General features: G+C 41.1%; 2 protein-coding genes across 3 annotated transcripts in view; one reads left to right on the top strand and one right to left on the bottom strand.

The window, feature by feature from the left end:
- The window catches only part of dnmbp (dynamin binding protein), a 42,903-nt gene extending 36,391 nt beyond the window's left edge, over positions 1–6,512 (top strand). The window contains 11 exon segments of the mRNA XM_029456465.1: positions 6–153; positions 1,288–1,305; positions 2,212–2,411; positions 2,505–2,635; positions 2,738–2,842; positions 3,293–3,421; positions 3,529–3,864; positions 3,981–4,169; positions 4,287–4,485; positions 4,584–5,212; positions 5,425–6,512. Of these exon segments, the coding sequence (XP_029312325.1) occupies positions 6–153; positions 1,288–1,305; positions 2,212–2,411; positions 2,505–2,635; positions 2,738–2,842; positions 3,293–3,421; positions 3,529–3,864; positions 3,981–4,169; positions 4,287–4,485; positions 4,584–5,212; positions 5,425–5,610 (2,270 nt within the window). The 3' untranslated portion in view covers positions 5,611–6,512.
- A 1,788-nt stretch (positions 6,513–8,300) lies between these two features.
- Positions 8,301–19,025, bottom strand: nrap (nebulin-related anchoring protein). 2 transcript variants are annotated; one of them, XM_029456420.1, is made up of 26 exons: positions 18,795–19,025; positions 17,980–18,074; positions 17,714–17,801; positions 16,279–16,383; positions 15,696–15,803; positions 15,427–15,534; positions 15,187–15,291; positions 14,952–15,059; positions 14,749–14,856; positions 14,231–14,338; positions 13,680–13,796; positions 12,891–12,995; positions 12,599–12,706; positions 12,287–12,391; positions 12,017–12,115; positions 11,800–11,904; positions 11,579–11,686; positions 11,330–11,437; positions 11,030–11,227; positions 10,822–10,926; positions 10,638–10,736; positions 10,452–10,556; positions 9,710–9,817; positions 9,452–9,609; positions 8,936–9,095; positions 8,301–8,834 (listed from the first exon to the last, which is right to left on the bottom strand). In XM_029456420.1, the coding sequence occupies exons 1-26, from the start codon at positions 18,858–18,860 to the stop codon at positions 8,676–8,678; spliced, it is 2,946 nt and encodes a 981-aa protein (XP_029312280.1). In that variant the 5' UTR covers positions 18,861–19,025; the 3' UTR covers positions 8,301–8,675. The 2 variants fall into 2 exon arrangements, with proteins under 2 accessions (XP_029312280.1, XP_029312281.1); XM_029456421.1 differs by lacking the exon at positions 16,279–16,383 and having other exon boundaries at positions 8,302–8,834.
- Positions 19,026–20,009: the final 984 nt, after the last annotated feature.

Below are 20,009 nucleotides of genomic sequence, written 5' to 3' on the forward strand. Positions count from 1 at the left end.
CTCAGGAAACGTATTTCTGGGCTTCAAAGCTGAGCTGGAGGACGTGTACAAAATCTACTGCCAGAACCACGATGATGCCATCTCTCTGCTCGAGAGCTACGAGAAAGAAGAAAACATCCAGCGTCACGTGTTGGAGTGTCTGGAGAGACTCAGGTGAGTCACTGGGAGGCGGGAAAAATGTCCAAAAAAAAAGGTCACTCGCTTATTTTTAGATTTCAGCTTTGACTTGACAAACGTTTGCATGTCCGTGTGTGTAAAAGCATGAAAACAAAGCAGGAGTGACCACTAATACAAAACAACAGTTGAAGTGGAACATTAACTGTAAAAGACTGTTGATCATTAATTGTTTGTGTTGTTCAGTAAGTGTGTGTTACATGAGTCTTTTATACATTTAAGGTCGTCTGATTATCTGTCGTCACAGTATATGTTTTGTTATGGAGTCTGCGGCTACAGTAAGGTTTCCTGTCAGCTGATACTCGCATTGGAATTCATTTATGACGGCGTTTCTTTATCAGACTTTGAACTTCGACGCAAGTTACGATAGAGGAGTGCAGTCGCAGTAAGTCTTCAAACAGAACAGTCTGAAACATATGTACACTTAAAATCTGTCATTTATCTGTAAAGATGACCTTCACTGTGCGCATGCTACATCACTACTATGAGATGGAGCACTATGACTGCTCCTCAGTGACGTAGAGCAGTTAAAGAATGTGCTTTACCTGGTTTCACCTGTCTGGTTTCACCGTCACTGACTCACCCACTTGTGTTCGACGCTGCTGTAAAATTAAATCATCGATCAGTGTTTGAAGATAAACACAGGTTGTGTTAGTCTGGAAGCTTTAGAGGGTTGGATCCAAGGAGTCTTAATGAACAGAAGGACAACGTACAGCTGTTGTTTGTTGCGTTGTACGGTCACCATACTGTTCCTAGCCTTGTCCGGTAAATAACAGTCTTTTCTAAAGTGTGTGTGTGTGCGTCTGCTTTTAAAAGGTCACATGTTCTACCGCCCACTAGCAATGGTTCAGTTTTACTGCCACACTGGGGCTCTGTCCAGCTTTAAGAGAGAATTCAAAAAAAACAAAAGCATAACAACCGCGGGTGCAGCTGGCTTTACTGTTTTATTGACCTTGAGTTTAGTCTCTGAATAAGCAAATACTTCCTTTTTGAGTTCTGCAGAATTTAAGAATTGTAAAAAAAACAACATTCATGAAAGTTATCATCAGATCATAGCTTTATAAATCCTGTCTTTGTCATTTTCCCATCTCTTTCCGACCTTCCCTTCAACAGGGCCATATATCGCGAGTGGTAAGTCTCCTTAATGAGTGATGTCATGATTGTCCAGCATGAGAATCATCTTGACCGCATGTCTTTTGCTCACTAACCCCCCTGGAAATGACCTCTGTGCTCGTGTGTGTTCGTGTGTTCGTGTGACTCTAAAACATCTGTGGTGCCATTTCAATTTCCTTCCCTGGACTGAGATGAACTCATATTGTGTTGTTTGTGCATGAGCATGTGAATACTGTATACTATTGCTGTAAATATTCCTTCTCTTCTGTGGACAAACAAAAGAGAAGAGAAATAATTGTTGATCTTGGGAAATGCATCTAATACCATCTTCTGGACTAAAGCAGCAGCAGCGGTTTACAGTGACTGGTGTCGTTAATATGATTTAAAATGAAACACCAGTTATATGAAATGAAATCAATAAGTTCTCTTTATGGAGAATTGAGGAAAAAAATCCACCTCCATTGACATTGACAAGTGAAAATTGTGTGTTAAATTGGCAAAACACATTTTGTTATCCTTATTTTGTCAATAGCGAGGAACCATCTTTGGCTTCCATGCAGACATCAAATCAGATTGTGTGTAAACAACCTTACTATGCAATTGAACTGGTTGCTAAATGACTTTGTCCTGCAGATTGCATTAAAACTAAGCAAATCAATATATATATATGTATTTATTGTGCCTTCCCTGTTCTTTTCTGTTTCCCAAAAACTGTGTGATCATCATCAGAATACATGAATATGTGATGATGCTTTACATATCATTGCATCATGCAATCCACATGATACAGAGACATGTATAACACCACGGGAACGTAATCCAGTAGCTGTGACTGTGATAGTGGCTGGATGTGAGAGTCTCCTCACATATTCAAATGTTTCCCTTTCAACCAAAGCCTCTCTGCTGTCTCCGTCACTTTTTCAGGGGGAAAACAAATTACATCAACCTCGGCTCTTTCCTAATCAAGCCGGTGCAGCGGGTGATGCGCTACCCGCTGCTGCTGATGGAGCTGCTGGGGGCCACACCAGAGAGCCACCACGACCGGCCCCAGCTGACTCAGGCTCTGCAGGCCATCAAAGAGATCAACGTGAACATCAACGAGTACAAGCGCAGGAAGGACCTTGGTAAAAAAAGAAAATGTTTTTTAAATCCCTTAAAGCCGGCTGGTTTGTCTGTATTTGGGGAAGTCTGAGCTGTTTCCCCTCTGCTGCCCACAGTGGTGAAGTACAGGAAAGGAGACGAGGACACGTTCATCGACAAGATCTCCAAGCTGAGCATGCACTCCATTATCAAGAAATCCAACCGAGTCAGCAGCCACCTCAAACACCTCACAGGGATATCCCCCCAGGTACTTCAGTGCTCTTAATGTTTCCTACCCTAAGTGGAGGGAAGACTGTTGTGGATGAAGACGTGCAGCTTCTGATCTTTTGTCTTCCGTCTTCTTTCACAGATTAAAGATGAAGCGTTTGATGAGGCCGAGAAGAAGTTCAGGCTGCAGGAAAGACTCATCAAGTCTTTCATCAGGGACATTTCCTTGTACCTGCAACATATAAGGGTAGAAGCATGTTACCACTGTTGCATACAAAAACTCCAACACTTAGAAATACTTAATGTGCCATTTGTTATTGCATCGAAAAGCGTTTCCAAAATCTAAATGTAATGTGATCTAATTAAGTTCTCGATTTAAATATTTAGCCATTAATGTATATTCAAACATAAAGAGCATGTTAACAAAGACCCGTGCATATTTCCAGTGTCTGTAATGGAAATATACATTTAATAATTCTTGATTTTTACTGATATAGCTCACACTTCACAAAGATTTCATTTAATTTTCTCGTGTACGTGTAAAATATTTTTAAAATCATGTTCATGAGAAAAGAATAATAATACAAATTTAGCAGGAGAAATGTAAGATGTTTGCACACTGAGTGCATCTATACATATTTTGTAGTATCATGTTTTTTTGAGTTTGCATGGATTGTAATAAAACACCTCTCTTTAGGAATCGGCATCTGTAAAGGTCTTGGCAGCCATCAGCTTCTGTGACATCTACACAGAGCGCAGTGTTCTCGACCCGGAGCGCTTCCAGAGGGCTCACCGCTGCATCAGCGACAAACAGTTCACACAGTTTGTAAGTCCTCTTCCTCTTGTTTACACACACACACACACCTGTAATAAGTGCGGTGGGAATCAGCTCTAATGATATCTATCGATCCTCTCCCCTCATTCCCTGAGCAGAAGGAGCGCACAGAGGCCTTAGTCATCAACCCGCTCACCCAGCTCCTCCTCATGTTCGCCGGTCCGCACAAACTCATCCAGAAGCGATTCGACAAGCTGCTGGACTACGACAACTGCAAGGAGCGCGCCGACCGCCTCAAGGACCGCCGTGTCCAGGATGAGCTGCAGGCGGCGCGCAACAACTACGAAGCGCTCAACGCCCAACTTCTGGACGAGCTCCCCAAGTTCCACGGGGCAGCGGAGAACCTGTTTACTGGCTGTGTGAGGGCTTTCGCTCAATCCCAAAAGGACTTCATGAAGACGACACTGGGAGAACTGAAGCCCCTCCTTCAGGCTGTGAGTGTCTTTCTTTACGAGGGTGTTGAAGAAAGTGGAATATTTATTACTAATCCATTCCCAACGTAGCTGAAGTCATTATTAACGCCGACCTTTGTCTTCACCTTTGTCTCCAGTTTTCTAACAAAGCTGGCACGGAGGGAAACCTGATCTCTAAGTTCCAAGACGAGTACGGTCGAGTTCTCCAACTTCTGCAGAGCTTTAGCTTCTGCCCCGAGAACCTTCCTCCAGCCACCTCCACAAAAAAGACCTTCGAGAAGAAGACCATGGAGAGGCAGATCTCTCGGAAGCAACTGCAGGGACCTGTGAGTGGAACTCTCATCGCATTTGTGACAGACACACACACACACACACACACACACACACATAATGCACGAGGAGTTCATGATCTAACTGTGAGTCTCGCCTTTGTTTGCTTCCAGCCCAACCACATCATGCAGACAGATGAGCACCGTGCAGGACTTCTGGTACGTTATGGTCCTGAGAAGCTTTTCCAGGCAGAGAGAAACGTCAACGCAGCCCAGGATCTGGACGTCTCTATACTAGAGGGAGACCTCGTGGGTGTAATTAAGCAGCAGGACCCCATGGGTAGCAATAACCGCTGGCTAATTGATACTGGAGGTGAGTTATTTAAGTCCTGATTGAAAGAATGTTAAAGCAAACGACCACGTATTTTGACGGCGCAGCAATAACGTCTATTTATTTTTCTTGTTTCACAGTCGGCAAGGGTTTTGTGTACAGCTCCTTCCTCAAACCCTACAACCCGCGCAGGAGCCAGTCGGACGTGTCCATCGAGAGCCAGTCGTCTAATGAGTCGGGCTACGGCGGCTCCTCCCCCGTTTTCTCCCGGCAAAACAGCAACAGCACGCTGACCTTTAACCAGGAAACGGCCACAGTCAGCTTTTCCACATCGCAGCCCCCAAGCCATTCGTCGCCGCACCCTTCGCTGGACTCCGCTTCGTCTCGTAGGAGTCACCCCAGAGATGCGCCCGGCCTCGACCCCGCCAGTCAGAGCAACTCCATAAACTCCTCCCCGAGAAATCCCTCGAAGCGCAGGGACACCGAACCTTCTCACCGACATTCAGGCAATCACAGAGACGCGTACGACGCAGGTCCGAGCAGGGAGACGCCAGACCTCTCGGAGACGGACTCTTATTCTTCACTCAGAAACAATCGCTCACAGCGGTATGGACACACAGACAAAACCTACAGTTCATACCAGTGGAGAAATGGAGATAATGGTGGGCAGAAGAGGACCGCTCCCTCCATAGATGAGTACTTAGAGCCGGAACCAGAACCAGAAGCAGAAGCAGAAGCAGAAGAGGAGAGTGAATTAGATGGTCATCAGGTGAGATGTAGTTTGACTGCGAGGATGTAATTTAACATACCATAACAAGGGTAGGCTATTTATTTTCAAGGGATTAAAGTAACTGTTGTATTTTGCTGTCTGCCGCAGGCCTGTCCTTGATACTGCCACCAGATGGGCCAAAAACATTCATTAATTACTGCTTTTGAAATGGAATAAAACACAAACTAACAGTATTTTTTTTTGTTTTTTAGATTTACTATGCTCTCTACTCCTTCGATGCCCGTTGTGCCAATGAACTGAGCATCTCAGCCAATCAGAGGCTGCGGATACTGGAGTTCGAGGACCTGAACGGCAACAGTGAATGGTGGCTGGGGGAGGCCGAAGGCCGGCGAGGCTACGTGCCTTCCAACTACATCCGCAAATCAGAATATACCTGAACAAAAAGTTTCATCCTGAAGACTGTACTTCCACCTGATGAAGGCTCACCCTGCGAGCAGACAGAACAAAAAGACAAACAATCATCTGGACACGCGGTGACTTACTTTTGTGTTTTCATGGAGTTTAATAGTGAGAAGGACTTATTATTGCTGCTGACTCTGCTCCTTAAAGTTAGCATTATATGCCTATATTTATAGACTTTTTTTATATTATTTTTACTTACTGGAAACTGCACCCTACTCCCTCTTGTTTCCAGTGAAAAACCTGTGAATTGCACCAGATCCTTTTGCCATATTCTTTGTGGCTGAAGACAATGAATTGTATGTTTAGAGAACAGTCTTAAAGGTTAACGCATTGGGAGATTGCAATGGAAATGTGAATGTTTTGGGTTCAGGCTGGTTTTAAAAAGAAACATCAAGTGTTATGCAGACGGACTGACCTAAACACTGTGTTAATGACTTTTTTTCTGCATGTGGTTTATTACACCAATAGAATGATGAATGAATATTACATCTAGACCATACTGTTCAACAATCAAAAGGTTTGAGGCACTTATGTTGGTTATTAACTGGTTGCAAGTTTTGAAGTGTCTGTGGAGCCATCGACAAGAGTTTGGAGTGTAATCTGGACTATTTGAGTTCAATCAAAGGACAATGTTGAATGGCATATACTACACGGTTTACAAGCACTCCCCTTGTCCATAACCTGAAAACACTTTGACACTGTGCAAACAGGCGATGACCCCTTTTACCTGTAAATGGAAGTTAATGAACAGGGTAAGAGAGAGACTGTGGTCCCAACTTAACTCTGTGTACATTATATATGATGTATATTGAGAATATGCTATTGCACCCACTGTAAAGTGATCACTGTTTGAATAAAAAAATCACGACGTCTGGAAGAATGTTTTTCTTTGTTGTGGAAGATCAGTGTCAGTGCTGTGTCATGTTTTAGGGTTATTAATGACAGACCACAAAATGATGTAAGTGTCTCGTCAGTAGACGCCACATAAGACTTTTCCAATCTATTTACACTGTCAGCTGTTTGTACAGAAGCCCTGAGACACAAGCGAGGGAAAAACATCGTTTTTTTTCCCCTGGCTGAACTTTTTTCCTCTAGCTGTTTCACAGATGACTTTTTTCCTCTAGCTGATTCACAGATGACTTTTTTTTTTTTAAGGAATTTGGAAAGCTTGTACTGCCAAAACTTTTTTTTTTTCACCTGGATCTCATTTGGATCAGACAAAAAAAAAATGTTTTGCCTCTCAGGGCTTCCGTAGCTTTACCATGCAACAATAATGCAACTTTTTACAACAGCAAAATCGTTCCTAAAATGTTATTATACTATCTATTATACACAAAAGCACCAGTGTAGTCTTTTAATTATAGTAGCAAACACTTTCATATTATTATTATAGTCATGCAGGAGTATGATATGGCATCATTTGCAATAATGCAGACATTGCAATACTGAGTAATAGTATTTTGAGCAAGAAAAATGTAAATTATAAACCCAATTTTGTGATAAAAGTCCAGCTGCTCGCTTTAGCAAAGGAAATCCTCTCTTAGAGATTCAGAAACTTCTGCTCACTCCGTAATGATTTTTGTTAAAAACCCAATGACTACAAAGTATTTACAGTTTTGGGGAGAGAACTTTACTCAGGTCCTCCTCTTGGTAGCACTTTGCATTCTTTTAATGTGTGTTTATGTTTAATGGGAGCGACTTGTTTTTAACTTTTAATTTGGAGCACATGGACAGAAATGAGGGTCACAGGGCAAAAAGACAAATATTGAATCTCATGTGACTCTTGTCAAATCAGTGCAGCGTACGAATGATTTACTTGTGGGTGGAGTGTTTGTGAGAGATTATTTAGGACGGTCTGAGCAAAGAAAGCAAGCCATACACTGACACTGGTCCAAACATGGCCGGGGTCTACATCAGCATGGTGTGCCTAACAGCTTTGCTCTTACAGCTCTGTGCACTCACTGCGCTCGGACAAGACCCGCATGTAAGTATAGGATGAATTCAGTTGGTCTGAAACATGGAATCTAAACATTTATTAGCATTTTGGAAGGGATACAAAACTTAAATAATTAATATATGTTGATTTCCTTACAGGGATTCACAGACACAGATGCCATTGATGGTAAAAAAAAACACTTTTAGTTTTACTTTGTAGTAAAGTAAAATTTGACTTGTTGAGTCTTTCATGAATGCGTACATGGCTCTCTTTTCCTCACAGCTTATTATTATTACGACTACACCCCCGATAGCCCGACAGAAGATTTTTATTGGAGTCTAGATGATTGGTTGTATGAACTCATGGATTTCTCAGGTAAATGACATCTCCATACTGAAAGCATGCAGTAGTTTAACTGTAACGTTAACTATTGATCGAGACATCCACTGATTGCACTCTGCTCCCGAGTCTGTGTGGTAACTGCCTGTGATTCTGTCTTCATTTAGATCAGTGTGATCCAAACCCATGTTTGAACCAAGGCATCTGTAACGCTGCCGTTAATGGCAGCTTCTGGCACAACTGACACATGTCAACGCACCATGTGTTCCCTCATCTACCTTTCTAAAAACATGTGATGTAACATTACAATGGTATGGCAACGTGGACCCACAAACCTAATTAGTTTGGTAAAGAGAAATATAACAAGGAAAGAAGAAAGCCCTAATTAGTGAAGTTGAATCTTTCAGTTACTATAATCAGCCGGGTCTCTTGTTAGAGCCTGGTGTAGTCCGCGTACTTAACCCAGTTTATAGTGAAAACCAATGGTCCGCAGCGCTTTAAATACATTCTGACCTAAGCCGTAAACCAAGATATGTGCCTTATCACTTTCTCATGCTCTCTGTGCTAATTTACCTACATACTGTATTCTCTAGTTATAAATAGCACCACAGTGGTTAATCATACACTGCGTGGTGATTGGCTTCCAATACAATTACCAGAAATGAGGGAAATATTAATAAAGGTTAAGGAAATGTTGCTGCGGGTTAGCATTTAACCAAATAAGTGAGGATTTCTTTTTATTAATACTACACGCAGTGTCATCCCTTAACCTGCAGCTGATTTCAGCAGTGCATTCTGGGTCATAGGGTTTGAGGTTACCTCGCTGAGGAGTGCCCCGGCTTTCTTCGCCTGCTGGACATCCAGAGACTTTGCAGCCTCCCAGCCGACGCCCTTCATCCAGTTCAGATCTGATCTGTACAGTTTCTGAATACAGACACACACAGCTTTCACTTTTACAACCGTCCTGTAGTGAATGAATCATTTAACATTAAACAAGTTGTTGTTGTTCTAGCGACGAGACTTACATCGCTCTGTAGATCATAGGCCTTCTTAGCCCAGGCCACGTTCATGTCAGTCGACAGAGTCGTGTAATCGTGGAGGAAAGTCCTGTAGTTGGTCTCGGTGGCCAGGCCTTGAGCCTTCTTGTCATGGCTCAGGTTAATGTTCAGCATATCCAGATGAACGCTGGGGACGAGATATATTTAAATAAAGCGCTTTAAATCAAAATGATGCTTGGGGTCGTTCCAATTTAAAGAAAAGCACTCAAGCAATTCATCTTGCGTTGGACTTTATCAAAGTAAAATCCTGTGTCATCTCAGCAAATCATATGTGTGCTTGTAACCTTTCAAATAAGTCAAAATGACTCTTGGCATGAATGTAACGGCAGGTTATTGACCGCAGTGTCAGCTGTTTGTCTTACCAACTATACAACTACAGTTAACAGAGAGAACAATATCCCTGATCACAAAACAATCTGGATCTGAAGAACCAAGATTGGAGACGAGGGTTTAAAAAGGCTCCATGAAGGTCAAGAGTCTCACTTGTATTTGGTCTTAGTGTCCTCATAGTCCTTCTTGTAGTGGCGGTCACTCTGTAGTTTGGTGGCCATAGCAGAGTGGGCCATCCCAGAGTCATCGCTGACGGACTTAATGCCAATCACCTTGCCTTTGTTTTTCTCATACTTCTCCTTGTATTTGACCTGCAAGCAGACAAGATATTAGTGTTTTGTTTTTTTTTAAACCAAAAAGCCAGTAAAATATTCAAGTTAAATCGTATTATACATTATGATGCAGACTTACATCACTGGCCAGGTCTCTTTTGGCTTTAGCGGTGAGAATAGAGAGAGAGTCCAAGCGCAGCTCGAAGCCCTTTTCCCTCTGCTTCTCCCAGTTGCTCTTGTACACTTTCTGCAAAAAGAAAACACAAGCAGAAATCTTTATTACTTTGCCTTCATCCAGAAAGAAAAGGTTGTGTGGGTCTAATGCCAATCAGACTTCAGTTAGGATTTGGTTGATATTCAATATAAACCTAAGTTTGTTCATTTCTTATTAATGGACTAAGTTCCTGGTTAATGCCGGGAATTAGGGAACATATTGTAAGTGAAAACACCTGTGTAGTTATGGGTGTGCAGAAGCTTTAATATATCTAAAAAAACACAACTGTGATGTCCAATACTGGACTCAACAGAATAATGAATATACTGGAGCTGCATGGGATGAAGAAGATATGCAAAGTGTGATACATTACAAAGATAAGACATGTTACTAATCTGATTGCATCTCACACAGTGACAAGAAATGTGCTGGAAATGTTTTCTTTTAATGAGAAGGCTAGCTTTCAGAGCCGACTCGTTAAAGCGGGGACTTTTTACCCTTTCAAATATATATTTGCGGACATTTGAAGCTTTTGTTTCCAAGGATCAATTTGAAATAATGCAGAAGAAAGATTTTAATTTCAGGTCAACAAAATGACAAAGGTGGAGCAGAAGCTTCCCCCAGTGTTATCAATCATGCTCATTGTGATGACATGCACTGATCTTACCGCACTAAGAAGGTCAGCGTTAGACTTTGCTTGTCTGAAGAGGGGCTCATCTTTTGTCATGGTGTACTTGTGTATCATCTGCTCTGTGTCTGCTTTGTACGCCAGCTGAAAAACACATAGACGTATAAAATGAGAGAGCAACACAATAAAATGTACGTGATTACAGCTTTAAAGTGAAGACCTTACGTGGCTCTGCAGTTCCTGGCTCTTCTTGGCGTGTTCCATGGATATATTGTCCGCCACCTGTGTGAACCTGATGCTGTCTGCCTTCTGACGGTATTTAGTCTGTGAGAACAAGAGCAGGAAGTATATTAGATCAACAGTGTGTCTAATGTAGTGAATTAATGAACGGAAACATAAATGTACTGACATCACTAAGCATATCTCCAGCCTTCTTGGCCTGGGCAATGTTCAAACATCCTTGAGTCTCCCAGCCCACTCCTTTCATCCAGCTCAGATCTGAGCGATACTGGTGCTGTGGAGCAACAGAAAGTGTCATTAATCAGGGGAAATGTGTTTGTGTAGCATTTACATTTTGAATAACGGACGAGGACGCATCCTTTCCTCCTGTGTCTTACCTCGCTTTGCAGGGAATAAGCCTTTTTGGCCTGCTGGATCTTGATGTCATCCGGCATGGCGGTGTAGTCGTGCAGCTTTGTGCGATAATCCAGGTCGCTGGCGAGGGCCTGAGACTTTTTGGCGTGGCTCAGGTTGATCATGTCCAGAGGAAGGCTGTACTGGGCCTGGCTCTCCTTGGAACCCTTCCTGTATGCAATCTGAAGTGGTGTAAAACAAAAAGGTACATTTTGAGCATTATATGTGTGTGAGAAAATGCATTTTAATGCCTGTAATTACTGATCAAAATGACTTCTGCTTACATCATTGTTTATCTTGGACACTTGAAGAGAGTGCAGAGTCTTGGAGTCGCTCATGTTGAACCCCACTGCCTTTTCCTTGTTCTTCATGTAGGTCTCTTTGTATTTAATCTGAAACACATGCACGTCTAATTTCATTTAATTTGCCAGCTATTACATTTGATCCAACCCACTTGTGTTTTTGCTCAGACATTAGCCCTGTCTCATAAGATTATGTGGCCTTACAGCTGTGAAGAGCGCGTGTTTGCTTACATTACTGGCGAGGTCACGGGACGCCTTAGCTGCTTTGACACTCAGGTCGTCCACGCCGATGTCGCAGGCTTTAGACTTGTTTTTCTCCCACTCCTCCTTATATTTAATCTGGAGTGATAAATTCAAATGATTCAAATGACCATAGATGTTCTGTAACCATGTGAATGAACTGGGACGTGTGCATTAATACTCTAACTTTGTGAATAAGTGTGTTAACTTACCTCACTGCACAAGGCAGCATTGGCTTTGGCTGTTTTGATTTGGGGAAGGTCATGGGACAGTGTGTACTGATGTTTGGTCTTTTCATAGCCTTTTTTGTAATTTAGCTAAAAGACACATGGATAACACATTTAAACTCCACAGTCAGCTCAGCGCTCAGTGTGCAGCTGAACAGAGCTGATGAAGTTGATAGTGCATGTTGTTATGCAGTTTACTTACATTGCTGACAAGCTGACTATTTTTCCTCGCTAAAATAATCTCAGGTGTGTCTGTTGCTTGACTGTACTTGACCTGGTCGATGTGTTGCCTGTAGTTCTTCTGCAGTCATAAAAGAAACAATTTTCATTAATTATTGAGTCACATAAGATGGTCCACATGTCTGAGAAAAATACTTTTTTTACAGTTGTAATGGGGTTTTTTGTGTTATTTTTATGCAAATATTACTCTAAGCTACATATCGACTGTAAGATCTGATTTGGGAAAACTCACGTCTTTCAGTGGGTCCAGTTTTCTTTGGCTTTGGTATCCTGGCGTGAGGGTGGCTGGGTAGTTGTATTCACCCGGCTCCTGCTCACCGCCTTGTTTGTAAGAAATCTGGAATTTACAAGAAGACTAGGTTAGTGCTATTACTGGCACAGCAGTTATTACATGTATTTTAAGTTAAACTCTGCCCATAGATTATATAATAAATATAATACTGATGTCTTGAACGCCCTTGAATACAGACCTGATTTGGCACACTCATCTTTTGCATAAATATATACATTAAACTTGCATAAGTCCAGGAAAAACAAGACTTACATCACTAGCCAATTTCCTGGCTTTCATGGCATGCATGGTTCTCTTATCGATTCCTGAGTCTTCATAGTGGCCCTTCATGTCGCTCTTGTACTTCTCTTTGTATTTGTTCTTAAACATATAGAAATATTAGAAATAAATCAGTAAACAGGATTGTGTAATACAACCATAATATCCACGTATTTGCCCTTATGACAATTATAGAAAGGTGACATTTTTTAAGGTTAGGCCTACTTATAAATTCATGAAAACAACAATATTATTACACATAAATGATGTTGATTGTCATACTTACATCACTTGTGAACTTGGCGATTTTAGCAACATTTTGAAACTGTGGTGTCTCACAGAAGTTGATGCTGTGACCTTTGGTGTTCTCCAAGTCCTTCTTATACTCCACCTGAAAAATAACCGCAGCTGCTTTGTAACATTTCTCATTTCAACATTGTCCTTGTTGTTGTTCTTCATCACTTTGTTATGTGCTAAATATAAAGTGCCTGCTGTTAATCAGCCATCACTGACACTTCATCATTACTCAAGAGTCACTGAGACAAACCTTTAATCCTAATACCTCTAAACCTTTAAACTCCTAATATCATAAAAATGACAGCGTGGCACCATTTAACTTGTCAGCTTTACCTCTAAAATACCACAAGGGGAGAATTTTGTCACCTTCAAGCATTCGTTCAAACATTGTTCACAGACAAGCAAAAACAATTGTGCCATTTTTATGTCGTAATCCCAACGCTTGGAATAGTACACATATGCACGGGCACTGTTTTCCTGTGTGAGGTAATATTAGTATGACGGGATGTCCCGTGGCCTTGGAGGTAAGCTGTAACCACACCGGACAGGCATGTCAGAGATGCCGTAAACTTAAGTAGAGGGTCTTCATGTCTGCTGGAGACTGACACAGTATCTACCAATATTTCAAGCTCTTAAACACACACACACACACACACAGATGCACACCGAGCAGCAACTTTACGTGGAAATGCTCTGTCATAAAGCTAGAAATAAGATAAAAGGCAAATGTACTGAATGAAGGTCTGCTCTTTGCCTCGAGAGCATGACAGTCGCTCACCTCGCTGACAATCTTGTTGATCTTCCGGGCGTTCATTAGAGCCAGGTTGTCTTCGGACGTCAGGCTGTGGAAGTGTGAGGTGCCCTTCATCTTGCTCAAGTCCTTCTTGTATTTTAGCTGCAAAGGGACGAAAGATGATTGAATGCATTATTGGAAGACGACATGCAGTGTTGTTGTAGGATCAGGAGATTAGCGATGCACACACATGCACACACATGCACACACGCGGAGTCTAATTTAGTCTGTGTGGAGAGTTTTAAAAAATGACAACATGGAGAGAGTTTGTCATTGTGGTCCCTCATTTATTCTACCCATGATGACAAGGCCAGTTGATGGATGAAGCTCTTACATGCTGCACTCTGTTATGTTTTGACAGTAGTTACAACCATTTCACATGGTAACACGATTCATACAGGCTGCCTATCTAATACAGACCAACCTTCCAACTACTTTAGAGGCTCCTAATGTATATTTATCTACAATATGTTTTTTTTACAGTGGCACATAAGCACTGCATTAAAACATTTTTGGAAATGAATGTTGATACTCACATTGCTAGCATTTTCCTGAGCTTTCTTTGCAAGATGATAACCAGGAGTGATCATGGCGGGGAAACTTCCTTTGCCTCGTTGCTGCTCATACTGCTCAGTATAGGCAATCTGCAGACGGAGGATAACGCATTTGTAATTCCAAAAAAACCAGGGGAAGTATTCAAAATAATTCATACAGCTCTGTAAACTATTTTCTAAACGTTTTTGGTGTGTTGAAATGATATCATACAGGCACACCATTGTGGGCCTTTAAAGCCTTAAAAATAAAAACATGTTTCAAGATGTCCTAGAGCTCTAACATACACACCATATATCCTCTAAATTACACTTTTTGATCTGACAAGAGACCTCTGTTGTCTCACCCTACATCACATGTTCCATAATTCACTGAACATTATTAGTTAAAGGCAACAAAACTAAATAAAGAATTTTAAACTTATGATAATGGGGCATCCTATACGGGTTTGCAAAACGCTCTAGCATTAAAACATGTGAATAAAACAGAGTAAATTCCTTACCTGGCTAAAGTTCTCTGCATTTTCTCTGGCGTGAACAGCTTCAGCTAAGGCTGCCTCAGAGCTGGCTTTACCCCTCATCTCCTGTTCATACATCTGACGATACTTTATCTGGTAGGGCATGAAATCTGTTACTAACCGACGATAAGGGGCTCTGCAGCGGTGTTTGTGTGCATATGTGTACATTTTTTATATTGGCTACTTACATCACTGGCCTGCTCACCAGCCTTCTTTGACATCATGTATCCAGGTGTAAGATGTGCAGGAAAGCTACCTTTACCTTTCTGCTGCTCATACTCTTCTGTGTAGGCATACTGAAGTAAGGAAAGCAATGATTCAGGTACACACCAGGTTGTTGAGTTAACAGTAAAATACTGATACTGGAGTGAGATACAACACACTAAGATATCACTCAGTCATCATGAAAGGCGTAAAGCTTACATCGCTAACAATTTGTCCTTGTTTCTTGGCCAGAAGAACCTCCGGGGGGTCAACAAACGTGGTGTACTTTGAAACTCTCTCCTCGTGTCCTTTTTTATATTCCAGCTGCAAATAAAGAAAACAAAGAACTTGATGTGGCTCATTATAAAGTGTCAACAATCACTGACAGAGACACATATTCACCAAAAAAAACTAACTGCTTCGATTTGAGCTATTTGGTACGGAGCAGTTTTCACTTACGCTGCTGGCCAAAGTATTGGCTGTCTTAGCAGCCTGGTAACCTGGTGTTATCATGGCAGGGAAGCTGCCTTTCCCTTTCGACTCCTCATATTCTTCTGAGTACGTCATCTGCCAAATAAGCACAAAATCAATCACAGCATTTGATCAAAATTGAGTTTAATTTTGTTAGACATTTACAGAATCCACACCAGCAACAGAGCCGCCTCATTTGTTTGAAGACACACACAAAAAACAAACATATTTAGGTTTTATAAAATAAGTGTACTCACATCGCTGATGCTCTTCTGGGCCTGAGACATTGTAACTATCTCCTGGTTGCTCACATTGCCTGAGTACCACGTCTGCTGCTGTGAGAACTCAGACTGAGACTGAAAGGCCTGTTTGGATATGAAGGACAAACTTTGATCATTTCCAGCAATTCACAAGACAGGTAATAATTGATCTTTCATTCCTGTTGGAACTTGTTAATAAATCAGCCGCCATCTATGAAGCGATGGTAACAAGTGGCAATTTACTACAGTGCAAATAAATGTGTGTCTACACAGACAAAACATTTGAACCAACATCAGATCTTATACCAAATAGAAGAGAAGATGAAGTTTAATGTATCAACAGCGACAGCCTAATAAAATAAGTTACTCGACATCATACAGTTTCCAACTTGTCCAAATCCCATTTAAGTGCATCTAAATATTGATTATTTTCAAGTAAGATCTGGGATCGCTGCACACAATAACTTTGCTAGGAGAAGAAGTGGGATTGTTTGCTTTATATATTAAAGATATACAAAACAAAAAGGCTGGAACTCCCTTTCACTGGGTGTAATGGCCAGTTGCTCTACCGGGAGCTCACCTGGCTGGCCATCTGCGTGGCTTGGCAAGCCTTCTCCAGCTCCATGGTCCTCATGTCTTGGTGGAAGGTTGACATAAAGCGCTCGCCATCTTCGCGATACTTCAGCTACAAGTGCACATAGACGACAAGCGTTAAGCCAAGGCCAGCAGACATTTGCACACGCACACGTTAGACATATGTTTACAGCCTCCACTTTCAGCCCACATGGATATTACAGTTCAGATCCACAGAGCAACGCACCACTCTATTCTTATGTTTTCAACTTCAATACCAGACAACCTGAGCTCACATGCTTAATGATGAAGGGATAATAATAGTGTGCTGTTATTAATAACTGAGATGTTCCAATCAAGAAGCCGGACCTGCCAAGAAAGATCCAGAAGGAAGCACTGAGTGATGAAACTCTGAGCTGCTTGCTAATGATCCTTTAGGCTGTAAAAATGTTCAAAACTAATTTTAGAATAGCTTTACTGCAGGGGATAAGAGGGACATCGCTAAAGGGCTAACAATACACTTTTAATCAGAACTCAATGTAAACTTTTTTACTCACTTAGAACATGTCAAGTATCATCAAGCATGTTAACATGCAAAATGTTTTTTGGATGTGGTTGAGGGTCACGTCAAGCATGAAGCCAGCCCTCAGAAATATTAAGTTAAGTCCTTTATCTGTAATAGCATAAAGCAGTAGCTGATGAGCTTGTTAGCACACTGCTAATATAAGCATAAGAGCATTGCATGAACTCCTGGACACAGACAGGCACAGACAGACGGGAACAGGTGGCAGGGCAGAGAAGAGGAAGGGATGTGTGGCTGTTTTTCTTGACGTATAATTTTAGCCCCCCAAAGCATAAAGCGTGCTAAGCAGAGAGGGGGTTGTCTCGCCTCTGTCACAGGAACAGAAATAACCTGAGCCGCACTCTCCATTCCACACCGCTGCCGTCACCATGGACTCAGAGCCGTCCACCTCTCTACCTTCCACCCGTAAAGAGGGAATGAGACCGTAATGAGTCTGCTTTGAGTCAGATCTTAAGCTTTCATGTTGCAAGTGTTTTTGCAGGTGAATAGATGCCGGTCGTCTGTGAGGACATCTGTAGTTTCGTGTGATGAATTGAAAAGCAAGAATTGTCCGTTTCCGACTTTTTGGAGGATTTTAAAACAATGTGCCCCAAATAAGAATAGTACTAGTACACTATTAACACATTTAGTTCTATTTAAATGCAGTTGTAACGCATGCATCAGTCCCTTAACCAACACAATGACCACTGTGAATAGCTATCTCATGACTAACCTATGATAAATGGTCATTTCACTCACAACAGAGACAGCAAACTTACGTCAGCCCGTCAACAATGCACCTTGACTGAGATCAAGGCCAACTATTTTGTCTCATGTTGCTGCTTGTGTGTTTGTTTTTTTGCATGTGACATCATCTCACCTCACTGCTCGCCTTGCTTTGCTTCTTTGCATTGATGTTGACGGGGGTCTCATAGACGCTTGTGAATGTGTTGTTCCTGGGATTGTGTCTGAAGGGATGAGAGATGACAAAATAGTTTTCATTTGAATCACCAATTTTGAGTTCATGGAGACAAATGGAAACAGGAATCTATTTTCACACCAAAATGGGCTCTCAAGATAGATTTATTTGATACATTTTTGGGATTATGCTCAAATAAAAAGTTATATAACCAGTTTAGTACTTACACAGAGCAGTATGGCCTCTTCTTGTGGCTGACAAAGTTATTGGCGGTGAGCATCATCTTACAGACGTCACAGTGAAAACACGCTTTATGCCAGTTCTGACAGAGGAAAAGAAAAATCACATCATTTTTGAGGGTCTTATTTTTAAATTTGGATTTCAATCTAATTTATCATGTGGAGACAGAACAAGTTAAAAACTTGGACGGGTTATTTTTGATAACGTCGTATTAATAAGACAGCTTTATTTGAACAAGGCCTAAAATAATAGCAGCAATCACAGCATGATCTTCCAACTGGACTCGCAGACTTGTTCTTAAATATAGCTTTCATGTAGTGTTGGACTTTATACCTCCTGCTTTTCATCTCACAAGTTTAAAAACAATTATATTTTCATGGATGTTTTCCATGCTACAGATAATCAGAATCCATTGTCACACATTTTAACATATGTTTCGATCCATAGCACATTAAAAACTTTACATTAAGATGTTTGTAATTGTATATACATCTTTTGTGTTTTTAAACTGTAATTTATTAACAGATGCTGTATTTTATTACAATAACTGTTTGCACAATGAGCCATATGTTGTATTTGACGCAAAGAAATCCTTGGAATAACCTAAATATTGCCATATTCAGGTGACAAATATGTGCTGCTGATCGAAAAAATATAAAATCCATTGCCTCAGGTCTCTTAAAAGTGTGTACCATACATTGATGTTAATACTGAAGTACATACGTAAGTATTTTGAAATTGTTTTTTAAGATTTAATGCTCTAAAAAAAACACTAGAAACGAATAATTGTTCTGTGTGTTACCTGGTCAATGCAGTTGATCTTCTCAGCTGGGTAGACCACAAACCCACACCTGGCACAGGACTGCATGGTGATGGCTTGTCCTTTTCCCAAAAAACCTTCCGAAAAAATATCAAAATAAGTGAATTTATGTGAAATGTCGGCCAAAAACAAGGGTCAGGTCAGGCAGGCAGGCAGAGGAACTGGCAGTGACTCCCAGACAGTCGTGGTAGTGCGTCTCTGGTCGTGGTAAACTTAGCTCTGTGACTGTAAAACTTTGAAACTGTCCCTTACTTGACACCATGTCCCACGTTGGACCAACCCCCTTCCATGTGCCATGCTAGAAGACTGGCTGAGTCCAGCTGTCTGTCTGCGGGAAGAGAGAGAGAGGGACAGCAAGGTCAGATGTCACAGTATATGTGTAATGATCCTGAGTTGGAAAGTTAGTTCAACTTTTGGGCATCTCGCCATGACACAAAGACATAAAAATGTAATACATTGTGTAATAGTTTTACTTAGTTTTACTCAGCTTCATCAGCTAAAAACGTTGACACATACAAATAATTACATTTTAACCGCAAATACACAGGAAGAAATGTGGACATACAAGAAGAAAATATAGAAAACTAACAATGTTAAGCAAACATACACAAAGAAAGGAATGAATTCCCCAAAGAAAGTTGATCAAAGTACAAAAGTGGTGTGCGGTCCATACACATTTGTCTTGTTTTTAAATCATACAGAAACTTTAATAAAGGCTGTTTAAATGTTGTACCCTGACAAAGCATGTGCCTTAACTTCTTGGGTATTTCTTTTTCCCTGCTGAGATTTACATCCCTGTTATTTCAGCCCACATGAATGTTACATTGAAATTCAAACTATAAAGTCAAAATAACCCAAAATGTTTGCTTGTTTGATCCTAAACTGTCTGAAAAGTAACTTAATAGGTGGATGCATTATTTGGCAATACTGATATTGTACCTGTGGTAGTCAGCCAACGGTAGGGAGACAATAACCATACAATGTTGTGAAGTATTTCTTCTTTATGATGTATTCCGATATTTTATCAAAAGTAAACTGTGCTTTTACACTTTTACATATGTGTAGGGTACACTTTTGTATATTCTGCTTATTACAGTTGTTTATCAAACCTGATTCTCTTTCATTGTGTATGTCTCTGTTATCTTTATACATCCATGGGAGTCTATGAGTTTGATTAAAATGTGACTGTATATGTTA

The sequence above is a fragment of the Cottoperca gobio genome, chromosome 19 (assembly GCF_900634415.1).
Source record: "Cottoperca gobio chromosome 19, fCotGob3.1, whole genome shotgun sequence".
Classification (NCBI taxonomy): Eukaryota; Metazoa; Chordata; class Actinopteri; order Perciformes; family Bovichtidae; genus Cottoperca; species Cottoperca gobio.

Excerpts from the sequence above, each read along its gene's own strand:
- nrap (XM_029456420.1), bottom strand. The coding sequence starts at position 18,860 with ATGCAGTCCTGTGCCAGGTGTGGGTTTGTGGTCTACCCAGCTGAGAAG. Across the intron at positions 15,292-15,426 it reads CCAATACTTTGGCCAGCAGC|CTGGAATATAAAAAAGGACA; the intron begins GTAAGTGAAAAC and ends CTTTATTTGCAG. Across the intron at positions 11,905-12,016 it reads ATAGTCAGCTTGTCAGCAAT|CTAAATTACAAAAAAGGCTA; the intron begins GTAAGTAAACTG and ends TGTGTCTTTTAG.